This window comes from Nanorana parkeri, unplaced genomic scaffold (assembly GCF_000935625.1).
Source record: "Nanorana parkeri isolate BGI_ZX_2015 unplaced genomic scaffold, ASM93562v1 scaffold1953, whole genome shotgun sequence".
Classification (NCBI taxonomy): domain Eukaryota; kingdom Metazoa; phylum Chordata; class Amphibia; order Anura; family Dicroglossidae; genus Nanorana; species Nanorana parkeri.
In genome coordinates this window covers 207,759-221,653 of record NW_017308221.1, presented here as the reverse complement: position 1 = coordinate 221,653, position 13,895 = coordinate 207,759, and the positions used below count along the sequence as shown (strand labels likewise).

The 13,895-nt window shown below is 43.2% G+C and overlaps 1 protein-coding gene across 1 annotated transcript in view; it reads right to left on the bottom strand.

Moving 5' to 3' along the window:
• LOC108800193 (tyrosine-protein kinase Blk-like) overlaps positions 1-12,186 on the bottom strand; it is a gene marked incomplete at its 5' end in the record, with an annotated part of 37,379 nt that extends 25,193 nt beyond the window's left edge. Inside the window, 5 exons of the mRNA XM_018572151.1 lie at positions 3-94; positions 5,147-5,250; positions 8,890-8,991; positions 10,422-10,515; positions 12,156-12,186. Of these exons, the coding sequence (XP_018427653.1) occupies positions 3-94; positions 5,147-5,250; positions 8,890-8,991; positions 10,422-10,515; positions 12,156-12,186 (423 nt within the window). The remainder of the gene's footprint in view (positions 1-2; positions 95-5,146; positions 5,251-8,889; positions 8,992-10,421; positions 10,516-12,155) is intronic.
• Between the last annotated feature and the right edge of the window lie 1,709 nt (positions 12,187-13,895).

The following is a 13,895-nucleotide window of genomic DNA, read 5'->3' as shown; positions in this document are numbered from 1 at the left end:
TAAAACCCCCCATTATCCAGCATTCTGATCTTATAGTGTTTCACGGAATCTCCCCGGGTTGAGTCTTTGTCTCGCACAGAAAGTGAGTAAGTGCCTGAATAATATGATAACAATGATGCTTATAATAATATTAAAAATAACTATAAATTATAATAAAACAATATGTCACACATGCATCTTAGTGATGTTGTTGAAATATGAAGCTCATTGCACATTAAAGGAGAACTATGAGGGAGGTGCATTTCACTCACCTCATAGTTCTAGCCGACCTGTGACAATGAGACTGTCACAGGTCGGCTCAGTAGATCGGGAGGTGAGCGAACACATAGCGGCGTTCGCTCACCTCTCGATCCTGTCACGGCTCTGCCGTGACAGGGGAGGGGCTGGATTCCCTCCCCGCTCCGATCTGCCAGCGCTCACTGGCGGATCGGACGGGGAAGGGGGCGGGTACAGCTGGCTCTGCCTCTAGCTAAGCACAGCCAGCTGTCAGTCACGCAGCTGGGCGGATCCCGGCATAATTGTCGGGATCCGCTTCAGCTACGGCGTCTCAGTATACCGCGAGCTGAGCCTAGGGTGACTGGAGGACGCTAGTTTGTGTCCTCCCGTTACCCTAAGGGGAACTATGGGGAAAAGCCTTAACCCCATAGTTCTCCTTAAAACTACTTTATGCTCCAGTAAATGATGATGAAAATTCCATGTGAACGGAAATTGTCCACCTATACATTGGGCGGAAGATTTATTAATCAGCCTCTTGGTGTTTGGATTTACATGAACTATAACTGTAGATTCATTGCTATACTGATAGGGAACCATTAGCTCGACAGCTGCTATAAAACTAGAAGTCCCAGTAATAACTGTTAATTAGAACGGTGGCTCTTAACTTATGGGTCATGACCCAATAGTGGGTCCCAACCCCATGTTCGGCTTCGTCATGTGCCCTGTAGAGGTGCCTGGCCTGGAGTGACGGCACATTCTGGCTCCTGGCACCTCTACAGGAAGTGCAAGGGAGTTGTACAAGCAATGCATTTGAATGGCACCCCAAAACACACCTCCTGCCCATAGTTGAAACGGCGTTACCGCAAAGCCATGCATTCCAGTGCATTGTGACTTGGGTCGCGACTCAATGACCAACGACAAATGTGAGTCCTGAGGTTACACGGGCTGAGAACCACTGAATTAGAGAATACTAGGATCTGTAGTTCAGCTGCAGATTCATGACTTGCCCATAAAAAAAAAAAATAAGTGTTCGACAGCCAAGACTTTTGATGAATTTAGAAGAGAGCTGCAGGTTTTCATTTTATAGGAATCCCATCTTTAATTGCAGTTATTAAACCTAAACAGCCGAGTGATTGAGGAATTACTACAACTCTCTACAACTGATGGACTCATTAAGAGATTTGTTGCTGCACTCCGTGGCGGCACGTCTGTGGCTTTGCTTCGCGGGATAGATTTCATCTTTGAGTACTACGCATGACACAAGTGTTATTCACATAAACCTTGCTTCACCTCTTTATGAGACTCAAGCACTTTTTACTCTCTTCCAAGAACATGGTGCTAGAATCTGAGTCCAAGGCTGTAACTAAGCAGGATGAGGCCTCATAGCAAATCATTAAGGGGTCCCCATGTCTCTCTCGTCTCCCCCTCAAATGGAATTCCTCGTGATACAAAATACTAATTGCTTTCAAAGCAACCTTATGTAGGTTCCCAGATTTCCCTTTCCTCAGAGGTAGTTTCCAAACAGTTTGGCTACCTGCAAAATTCACCTGGGCCTCCTATGCTTTTGGACCCCAAAGCAGTATCACTGTCTGAAATGGCTTTGGTCATGCCCTTGTCTAAATCTATTAAAAAAGAAAAGGAAAGCTGGGGGTTTTTAGGCATCAATTGACATCTTCCAAAACGGTAGACTATAGAAAATATTTGTATTTGTATAGAATTGTTAAAAGCGGAGTAATTGCATGAAAACAACCTAATTTGATAACTCCCTGAGAGCTCACTCTATTACTGTGCTATCCCTTGTATGTGAATAACATGATTTGGATCACAGTACAGAATATACAGAACATGATTGAGTAACAAAGATAACATAATCGAATATCATAAGATTTCAAAACATGATTAGAGAAAATAAATTTGAACACATGATCAAGGATTTGGCAGTAAAGGATAGCTGACAGTGGAGGAGCACAATTTGTCTCGAAGTTTCGCGCTTGACGGCGCTTTTTCAAGAGGAGGAAGTTATCGATCAGATCGATGTGTGTATGTCCCTGCAGCCCAGTACAGGCGCAGCACCTGAATCATACCCTCCAGAGCAGACAAGGGGGAGAGAGGTTGAGACCATGAGCCCCACTATAGGCAGCAAAGGGTGAGAGGTATATTGTGTCAGAATAACCATTAGATGAATAAGGATCTTTGCCAGATAGTTCCCCCGTGGTGAACCAAGGAGCGTCCATTGTCCTCTCACCTTCAAGCCCCCAGCGTGCTGTATGGCCGCCCCGGGCTCTATACAGCTCCGTGTGGGCTCCGGGCTGTCTAAATCTATGATATGCATTTAGTATATACAGTATGAAAATGTCTCGCACTTTCAAAGTCTCTTCATAATGTCAGAGCAGACAGCGGTGTGGTTAGAGATCAGAGGACACTTATGGAAACATATAGAATGCAGTCCTATAGCACTGACTAGATGTTGTTAAGGTAGACACGAATTGTAGGGCATACCTTCCTTTGAATAAAGCAAAGGAAGATGTGAAGAGCTGTGGTTTCCTGTCTATTCAGCCTCAGGAAACACCGTGTGACTTTCTCATCCTACAGTTACAGTATGTTGTGATTACTCTGAATGTATAGACTTTAAGATGTCACTGCCATGTCAGGTGCTTTGTATTTGTAGGAACCCTGCTTTAAGATGGAGTGTCTCTTGCTAAACTTAGCATGTACAGTTAGGCTGAAGCCAGCCTGAGCTTTTTTCATGTTAACTTTGTTCGTTGGGCTTCCCCTAAGACCAGGGCATTGATTGCTTCTGCCTTCTTCTGGGGAGTGTTCTCCAATAGAGAGAGTGAGTTACATTGTATTGGGATATGTCTATTTGTTCTGCTTTGACCCATCACTGAGGGGTTTATTTCAGTGATCTGGGCAAAAGAAGAGGATAAATATTTGGGGTGACAGGCTATAGAGGATGCAGCTCCACATGGGTCCCTTTTCCTCCAAGACTATTCCCCGGGGGAGGAAGCCAAAAAGAATAAGAACTTGTTCTTGTGGAGGTCTGAACCTCATTTTTCAGAATCTAAAGTTGGCCTGTGACAGAGGCCTAAGAAACAGGAAGATGGTTGCCCATCTGGGTCTACAGAATCTAAATTGGCCTGAGGCTAATGTCAAAGTAACTAGAAGATAGCTGCCTGTCTGGCTCTAATGTATTCCAGGAGAATGTGCTGTTCGGCTGCGGGATCTTTGCTGTTGTTTTTGGGTATCCAGTACCCTTAACTAGTGATGGGCTCAGGCGCGTTCGCAAGCGCCTCGTGCCGAGCCCTCTGGGAAGTTGTCAGCGTGCAGGGCCAATCACAGGCACTGAGACATTTCCCGATTTCTGCAGCTGCTGACGGGGAACATGTCTCAGTGCCTGTGATTGGCCCTGCGCGCTGACGGCTTCCTGGCGGGCTCGGCACGAGGCGCTTGCAACACGCCCGAGCCCATCACTACCCCTAACCCCTTCTCCCCACGTCATTCAAGCCAATAAAATTTGCAAAAAGACGATTGAAGGTAACAAAGTCTATCCTTTCATAGTGACTGATGGCTGTGTGTTGCTTGGTGCAGCAATAGGGAAGGTCAGCATTAGGAAAGCAAGAGAGGCCATCTAAATCCAGCACCCTTTTCAGGGGTTAGTGCTACATATATTCTACTATATCTTAGCCTGGGCTAGCCATATTTACATGGGGGATATGGGGTCCAAACAATGAGAGTATGGGAATGTGCCTCTGAATAATTACAAAAAAACTGAGACACCATTTTCTGCTTTTATTAAAATTTAAATCAAAATGGAGAAACAGACTTGATGTTTCTGATGACATGCAAGTAACACTGTCAGTTACTGGACCTAACTGGACCACAGGTCTATGTTCTGATTGCACAAAAACCAGTGGCAGAAATATCGCCATAGCAATCCAGGCGGCCCAGCCAGGACATCCCCCTAATGCTGTGCGGGCCGCCTGGGTCGCTATGGCATCTCAGGCTGCTGGCTGACACTGGTGGATGTGAGGAGGAACGCGCCGCTATTCACATCACTGACAACCTGTCAGTTATGTGTTCAGCGACGCGTTCCTCCTCACAGCCGCTGCTGAGTCAGTGACAACCAGAAGCTTCGGAGGAGGAGGCTGGGCCTGTCGTCGGCAGCGATGGAGGAGGCAGGTCCTGGTGAGAGAGGAGATTCTATGGTGGGCTCTCCAGGGTCACCCTCAGGTGGGTTGTTTGGGTTATCAGGTGGGTGTAACTAGAAATCACATACAAAATTTTGCTATGGGGCCCTGTGATTTCTAGTAACGCCCCTGACAAAAACATATCAAAAATCTCAACTAGCTTGTATATTTGGGAATTTTCCATTTTTTATATAACTAAATATAGTAAAATTCTTATGATTTCCTTGCAGCTGTTTTGTTTCTAGCAATCCATATCTGTGAAGTCAAGCCAAACTATGGACATCCTTTGAAGTCATACTGGTGATTATGATGATTTGGATATTCTGGCAAATAAGCTATCGGGACATACTGGCCAAATCCATTAGGGTCTGTAATGGGAAGAACCCCTGCTTTAAGGCATACAAACATTGGATTCTGGACAGTAACCTGTAAACCTCGGACTCTTTACTGTAAAGGTAGTAGGAAATAAAGCTTGTTGCTTGTAATGATTGTCTCACTGGATTTGTTTTCAGTGAGAGAAGTAAAGCTGCTGATTATTTTATTCTATTCATAGTGAGAAAGTAAATGATTGAGTTTGAGGGTACTCAGCCTTTGCAATTTGTATTGTTTATTTAATTTTATGTGTATTAATAGACCTTGGATTCTTTGTTGTAAAAGCAGAGAGGCTTTGAATTCTATATTCTAAGAATATGTGAAATCCTCAGCAGAATAAGCATTCATCATGTATTGGTCACGTACTGTACCTGGGCTTGTTTCACTCTCCCGGATAAGGAAGGTCCCTGGAATGTTTTCTGGAGCTAACAGTTGTCTTTCCGCATCTTTTCGGGTAATGTTATTAAAAAAGAATCTGCAGACAGAAATGTACATATGTATGATATCTGCAGGTGAATAATAAACATCTCTCCACTTGATAGAGCTGTCAGGTGTTTACTGTTTAGGAAATATGAAAAAAAAAAAAACAGAGCGCCGCATCGATGGATATGAAGTCCAAAAGGATTTATTATATCATAGAAATCCAAGATAATGTTTCAGGAGCTAACATATCCCCTTCATTCAAGAATAATGCCAATATAGACATACAGTATACACACTGTATATTGCAAAGTGCGAATGCTCTACATAGATAAATCACCTCCAATGTAAATGTATTGTGAGGTACTGGGTGGCAGGACCTAGTATATATGTGTCATCTAGGTTTCTCACATACCCATGGTGAGAGGCTACAAGGTTTGTGTCTGTTATGGAGAAAACAAACTTTTGGTTTCTCTGACTTAATAGGTCGTGTTCTGGATCCTGGCGCCCAGAGGCTTTGACGAGCTTTGGGTGGGATGAAGCCTCCATTGCTAGCTCTGCATGCTACAGAACCTGGTAGCTCCAGACCTCATTATTAGTCTCAGTGGTCCACAGGACTTTTTTTTATATGTGAGTTGATTGATGCTCAGAGCTCTCTCTCTTCTCTCTCTCTCTCTCTCTCTCTCTCTCTCTCTCTCTCTCGCTGTGCTGTTTTTTTTTGCTGCCTTGCTGATAAAGGTGCCGGATAAACTTGCTCGGACTGTTCCTGGGTGTCCTTGTATCATGCATGGTTTACAACTGCCAATACCAGTTGAGCCTGCACCCCATACAGTAAGAAAGAAAGAATGCATAATAAAAAAAAATCTTCCCATAGTAGATCCTTGTGCCATCTCTTCCCCAGCTAAGCAACACACACGCACCCGGCCATCCTCATGATGTTAAAGAAAATGTAATTCATCAGACCAGGCCACCTTCTTCCATTGCTCTGAGGTCCAGTTCTGTTGCTCATATACTCATTGTAGGAACTTTTGGCAGTGGACATGGGTCATCATGGGCACCCTGACCGGTGTGGCTAGGCCATGCACTGTGTGTTCAGGCAGCTTTCTATCAGAACCAGCATTAACTTTTTAAGCAATTTGGGCTACAGTCGGGATACACATCACATCTATTTCTCTCTTTTGTTATTATAATAATTTTCTATCTATTTATTTAGTATTCATTTTTGTAAATGACTATTAAATACACAGGATGTGTCCTCTATGTAATGCTATAACTATACAATCTTATTATCCGCTATAAATAAATTATGATTGTATTATCCCACTGCATCCTTCTCTAGTGGGTAACCCTTGCTATGCTTCAATTATGTTCCACATACCACCAACTAATTATGTCAACTACCTCTTTGGATTGGGACTATATTCTGTTGCATTTTTCTATATACTCTGTTGCCCTTTTTTTATGTCTGTAATATAAAAATATAGGGTCTTTAAGAGAAAAAATGTCGCTTGGGATTATACTCTGTTGCCTCTTCCATGTCTGTGGCTTGAAATGTGTGTCTTTACATACAATCTGTTTAATTAAGTGCGCTTAGTACATTGTATACTGTTATTGTATTGTATCCCATGTACTATTACTTTTTCTATTAATACTATTAAGTATCAAAATCTTTCAATATACAAAGCTATGCCCCGCTGTATTTGATATCTCCCTTTACCTTGACTACATCAATGCCATATGTACATTTGCTATTCATTACTTTTTATATGCTAACTACTTTTGGTAAATATATATATTTTATTTCTTGTGGGATACACTACTATATGTTTAATCGTCATTTGGATCTGGCTGGTTCTTTCCCCCATCAGTGCGCTCTCATTCTTGCATGCCAAGCCCCAATGTGGAAGCTGCCCTTCCCCGGACAATCAATGTACGCCTTTAGTCCCCAGTACGTGCAGGCATGGCCGTTCTAATTGAACGACCGGCTGCGCCTGTCCCCGGTTTTCTTTCCATCTGTCAGCGGCACTCGGTATCTCCGCTCAGTGATTTAGTTCCACCCACTGGCCGCCCATTGGCTGTGTGTCCCGCCTGGGACCCTACTAGGCTGGGATTCCCTAGTTAGTCAGCTGACTATCTACGTCAGACGCCCCCTCTTATATGCCCGCACGTGACCGCTGATGCTTACAGTGCTTGGCTGGAGACGGCCACACTTCTTTGATACTACTTGGATACATTGTGGTGGTTTATATTCCCCACACTTTTCTTTCTTCACTACACCTTCATAAGGAATATAGCATCTCACCTATCTAAGTATTTAATTCCTTTTGCCAATTATGTTAGTTTTATAACTCCTTTCAGGGACAATTCATGTAATTAATGATTTTGAATTATGGGCAATTATTTATTAGCTATTATTCACTAGGACCTATTAGAGTTCTGTCCCATTTCTTCCATCCTATATATACAATAATTGGTATTGACGCTCCCCAGCATTTATAGGCGCCCCCGATGTGCTCACACCATCCTCCACTTGGGACTACGGGCCGTTCCATCTCATTGTTTGCTGCTTGCGCTGAGCATCCGCTGAGTACGCACTGAGGGTGTAAGATCAGCCGACATCTTTGGATTTTCAATAGCCTTACTGTATTGACTTAATGTGTAATTATTTATATGGCTATTTTCATATGCTTTTCTAGACTACCTCCTGCTCCTGGTGAAGCGCCCTTCGGCACGAAACGCATTGAGCCTTACCAGCATTGCTTGACTCCTACTGTCAATGCTATACTTTTACCCACCTTGTTTGTTCCACCAGAGGGTTCACTGCTGTTTTTTGTATTAGAGATGTAATGGTGGAAGTACTGCATCTGTTATCCATGTATCTTGCTTTTGTTTATTTGAACCTCATCGGTGGAACTCCAAGGGGGTTACTAGGAGGTTCCCTTTAAGGGCGAATTCTTCTTTTATATTCTAACCACATTATCCAATGTGCTTTTTTTAAACAAAGATGTTTTGTTAAACTAATAAATGTTTCACTTTTATATATAATCACATTTGGTGTAAAGTCTATTGGATCTGTCACACTGCTCGCCAACAAAAACCCTACTTTTCTCTTCTGTGTTGTGTCATTATCAAAGTAACCAGGGTTTGGCTCCCAGAGATCTGGGATCCGGGCACCTAAAACCATTTTTGTTTCTACAGTCGTGATACAGTATGGGATCTGACTACATGGGCCAGCCTTCGCTCTCCATGTGCATCAATGAGCCTTGGCTGCCCATGACCCTGTCGCCGGTTCACCAGTTTTCCTTCCTTGGACCACTTTTGATCGGTCCTGACCACGGCAGACTGGGAACATCCCTCAACAGCTGCAGTTTTGGAGATGTTCTGACCCAGTCGTCCAGACATCACAATTTGGTCAAAGTTGTTGTCAAATGTTTACTTACTGCCTACTATATCAGCGCCTACATTCTTTTAGTCCTAAAGAAGCAGCCATGTTCAAGCCCTCCAAAAATACTTTTGGACTTCCAGGCCATTGATGTGGCTATTTAAGTCTGCAGGTGATTTAGCCCACTGTAAGTTGTATTTCAGTTTTCAGAGCTGTGCTCCCTTAATAGGTTATTATATAAATTACAATAGTTATAAAACAGTGATTTTTTTTTTATTCTGCAAGGACAATTCCATTTAGTAACACACTCACATTTCCATTTCCACTCTGTTGAGCTGTGTGACATAATTACTGGGGACATAACCTTCCTGGCCACTAAGCTCGGACTTTGCATACCACCACTCTCCGACGGTGCTGAAAAGAGCAGAGAGGTTTGATTAAATGAACGATGCCAGAAAAGGTGAACAAACGGAGAAATATATAACACCAAGATATTTTCCTAGTCAGTATACTGTTTATTGGACCAAATAAAATAAGGAAAACAGGGAGGTAATGGAAAAGGAAAAGTGATAAAACGATAATTGAATAGGAGGGAAAAAAACAGAGGAAGGAAAGGGAAGGGGGATAAAAGAAGAGAACATAATGTTTAATAAAGGAAGGGAAGGTAGTAGGAAAGCAAAAGAAGGGAAGAGAAAGGAAAGGGACAGACTAAGGGTAAATGGGAGGGAAGATAAGAAAAGGGAGCACAATATTATGTGTAGGAATGGTACATAAGGGGGAAAGAACGTAGAGAAACTAGAGACAAAATAGAATGGAAGTGGTGGAAATTGAACGGAAGGTAAAGGAAAGGGACAGCGTATGAGAAAGAAGTTAAGGGAAGGTGAAAGAAGGGAACATAATGATATTCATGGAAGGGAAGGTGCATGTTAAAGAAGGAGATAGAAAGGAAGGAAAAGAAGATGAAATCGAGGAACGCAATGTTAAGTCCAGGAAAGGAAGATAAGATGTAAGGAAGGGGAGAGAAACGAAAGGAAAGGAAGAGGGCAGAATGGAAGGAAGCGAACTGAAGAGTAGAGAACGTTAGAGAAGGTAAATACGGTAAGACGAGATGATAGAGGGGAATTCAATTTTATGCACAGAAGAGAAAGCTATGTGGCTATCGCCACTAGATGGAGTTGAGGAGTTAATTCCTATGCACCTCAGCTCCATTTAGTAGTGGTAATGCAGTGAAGAAAGGAAACACCATTGTATTGAAAGGAAGGTACAAGAGAGACAAAATGGAAGGGAAGGAAATGTGGAAAATGGACTGGAAGAGAAAGGGGGCAGAATGGAAATGAAGGGAATGGAATGGAAGGAAAGAAGAAAAGGAGACAAAAGGAAAGTGGAAAGAGGAGCACATGTATTGCTGTCTACAGGAAAGGAAGGAAGAGAATGGAAGGAAGGAAAAGAGCAGGACAGAATGAAAGGATGTGGAAACTACTGGATAGCAAAGGATATAAAGTAGACAAGACGACAATAGAAGAGTGTGGAAGGTAAGGTGAATAGATGGGAAGATAAAGTAAAGAAGTATAGAGAAGGAAACGGAATAAAAGAAAGTGGAGTAAGTGAAAGGAGTAGAAAGTGAGGAAGTAAGTAGACATAAGAGAAAGGATAAGGAGTGCAAGGAAGGGAAGATTTGATGTGGGGACACCAAGGAAGACAAAGAGAATGGTAGGCAATGGGAAGGACACTGGAAGAAAGAAAAACAAAATAGTCAAAGGATCGGATTGTAAGTAAAAGAAATATGACAATATGTCTCACCACCCCCACCACCATCCAGTGTATGCACAGAAAACTGAACTCACTCAGACAGGAGCTGGAGCTTCTCCCCTTTCTGTAGCCGGAGATCTCCATTATTAATTGGAGCGTAGTCATACAAGGCAGCAACAAATTTCTTCTCTGTGTCAGAAGAGAAGGGGGATCAATGAGATGTTCAGTGCTTTAAAACATCATTATTTTCTCTGTAAGGTCAAGGCTGGTCCAAGGCAGAGGCAGACAAGGCACCCGCATTGGGCCGCCATGCTGCAGTGGATCACCCAGCCGTGCCCTGCACTGTCAGGAGTGAGATGTTAAACTGACAGCCCAGTCCAGCAGATCACACCGGGAGGTCGAAGCTTGGTACTGGAACCATCATTCTAGAGCCTTTTTAATTGGGACAAATGGCAGAACAACATTTGTAGTTCACCCTGATTAGTTTTTTTTAACCCTATAATCTGTAGGTACAATTTTGATTTAAAAAAAAATTTGTGTTAGTTTTTGTAGCATTGTGTGCTCTGTATACAGAGGTGTAATAGAGAGGAGAGCTCCCGGTGCCGAGTCAGCGCTCAGACATTACTCACAGACAGTCATCACAGGTGCATTATGTTACATGTATAATGTATATGTCCTGTATATTATGCTGTGTGTGTGTGTGTAGATATACACTATATTGCCAAAAGTATTGGGACGCCTTTACATGCACATGAACTTTAATGTCATCCCAGTCTTAGTCTGTAGGGTTCAGTATTGGGTTGGCTCCGCCCTTTGCCGCTATAACAGCTTCAACTCTTCTGGGAAGGTGTCCACAAGGTTTAGGAGTGTGTCTATGGGAATGTTGGACGATTTGTGAGGTCAGGTACTGATATTGGAGGAGAAGGCCGGGCTCGCAGTCTCCACTCTAATTAAGCCCAAAGGTGTTCTATGGAGTTGAGGTCAGGACTTTGTGCAGGCCAGTCAAGTTCCTCCACCCCAAACTCCCCCATCCATGTCTTTATGGACCTTGCTTTGTGCACTGGTGCACAGTCATGTTGGAACAGGAAGGGACCATCCCCAAACTGTTCTCACAGAGTTGGGGGCATGATGAAGCGTGATTGGTCACTCCAGAGAACACGTCTCCCCTTCTCTAGAGTCCAGTGGTCATCATCAGTGCAGTGTATAGAAACCATGACTTTGATGGAGTAGGACTGGGACCCAACAAAAAACTAGCCATTAGCTTATGGTGCAAAGGGACTAAAATAATTGAAAAGCCCCCCCAACTGAATCAGTTTGTAGAACAGTAAAGCATTCTGAGAACAGAGAGAAGTATTTGTACGTCTCATTTCATCACATATCCAAAAAATAAGATCATTCCTCAGTTCAGGACAGCGATTAGTCATGCAAATCACGACCATTCGGTTGGAGGGCTTTTTGATTGCTTTAGGCCAGGGATGTCCAAACTCCGGCCCTCCAGCTGTGGTGGAACTACAAATCCCATGAAGCATCTCTCTCTGGGAGTCATGTCTGTGGCTGTGAGAATCTTGCAAAGCCTCATGGGATTCGTAGTTCCACCACAGCTGGAGGGGCGCAATTTGGACATCCCTGCTTTAGGCCTTCCTCACCATTACCTGTATGGTTATACTGTCTCACTAGTGGTCTTTTCTTTAAATAGTCACATGACCTAATCGAAATTACCTTGCCGATGGGAGTCTGAGGTAGCAGAGTGTTTACATTCAGCCCTGTTGAGGTGGAACCTAAATCTAGAATGAATATGTTCGTTCAAACAAAAACACTGGGGGTCTCACCTTGAGTTGACTTCCTGTTTTGATGGATGAAATTCTGTGGTCGGGAGGCTGGAATCTGACAAAATGACAAATGCAAAATCAGACATAAAATGTACCGACTGATCCAACTGCACAAAAAGCAAATCCCAATAGATATATATCTGTGCAAAAAACAAGTCAAGGCAGCTGGACTTGCTGTATTTTTTCTTGAATTTTTTCTTCTCATTTCGGAAAGCTGGTGGGATGACCAGTGAAACGTCTTTTATAGATATATCATGACCCGGATGAATGAGAACCTTCGCAGACCAATCAACATATGTTCTGCCATTGAGTTATTATTGAATTTGGAGCTCTTCAGTGCTCTGCTGGTCTATGGAGTCTGTCCCTTCTGAATTTTAGTTTTTTTTTACCAAAACGTAACCGAAATAAAAAAAATTGTCGGGCTGAAACCGAAAATGTTTTTTAATTTTCGTTTTTTTAAATATTTCAAATATTTTATTTGTATTTATTTTTTATAAACTTTTTTATTTTTTTATATTTATTTTTATTTATTTTTTATTAAATATTTTTTCTTTACTTTTTGGGGCTTTGGGGAATTATTAGGGGTCTAAACAGACCCCTGATATTTCCCTTTTAAAATAAAAAAAGAGATTGGAGGACACAGAGTCCTCAGAGACACAAAGAGTCCTCAATCTCTTTTTCTGCAGTCCCTGTTATGATTGAACAGGAATCCTCTATACTGAGCGTCCCTGTTCATTCATAACATGAGGACAGAGTATGGTTACTATAACTACAGCTATGAATGGGCAGGAAGTGATGTAGATGTGATGTAGATCACTTCCCATTCATTCATAATTGAGGATAAAGTAACCATACTCTGTCCTCAATTATGTACAAACACCCAGCGATCACTGACTGCTTGTACCCGCTCTCCATCCTGACACGCTGTCACGGGAGGCTGAGCGAGCGGTGCAGGGAGGAGAGCTCAGCTTCCTGTGACAGCACAGGTTGTCTCCGCCCCCCACACCGCTCTGCCGGACTGTGATAGGAGGCTGAGCGGTGTGGGAGGACAGACACCGGCCGCTCTCAGCGCTCTCCTCCCGCAGCGCTCGGCCGGCGGTCACATTTTCTCTCCTCCCCGCTGGGACACAGAGCAGCGCCCAGCGGGGAAGAAAGAAACCTGGGATGCGCCGATGTATCAGCACAAAAATGGCACTGTCGGCATTTAGCCAAAAGTGCAATTTTCGGCCGATATGTTTCGGTGGCCTATATATCGGTGCATCCCTAGTAAGTTTTGGACTGTCCTCCGGGTGGTTTGAGGTCACATCTTCGTGTTCTTGTTCTCAGCTTCATATTGAAAAGTTCTCCGGAACCTTATTCACATCCTTCATGTATCTATAGAATATTATTTTAGGCCTCCTCCCACGACCTAAATGATCCCATCCTTACCCGTACACAGATGTGTACTTACCAAGAACCGGCACCCGGGGGCCTTCCTTGTGTGTCCCTCTCTGCTGTCCGCACCTGTGCAGTGTATAGACTTCTCATATACCTATTTCTCCCGGTCAAAGATAAATAAATCTGGGTACACATGGTCATATTTCGTGACAGGTTCCACACTAACAGCACGGATGACCGAACGTCCCACTGTGTCATTTGTATTCGGACAGCAGCACACACCGCTGTCAGAATACCTGGACAGTGCTTGCAGCCTATTGGTGATCATGTTCCTTTGTTAATGATCAACTTCTCCCAAGGGAA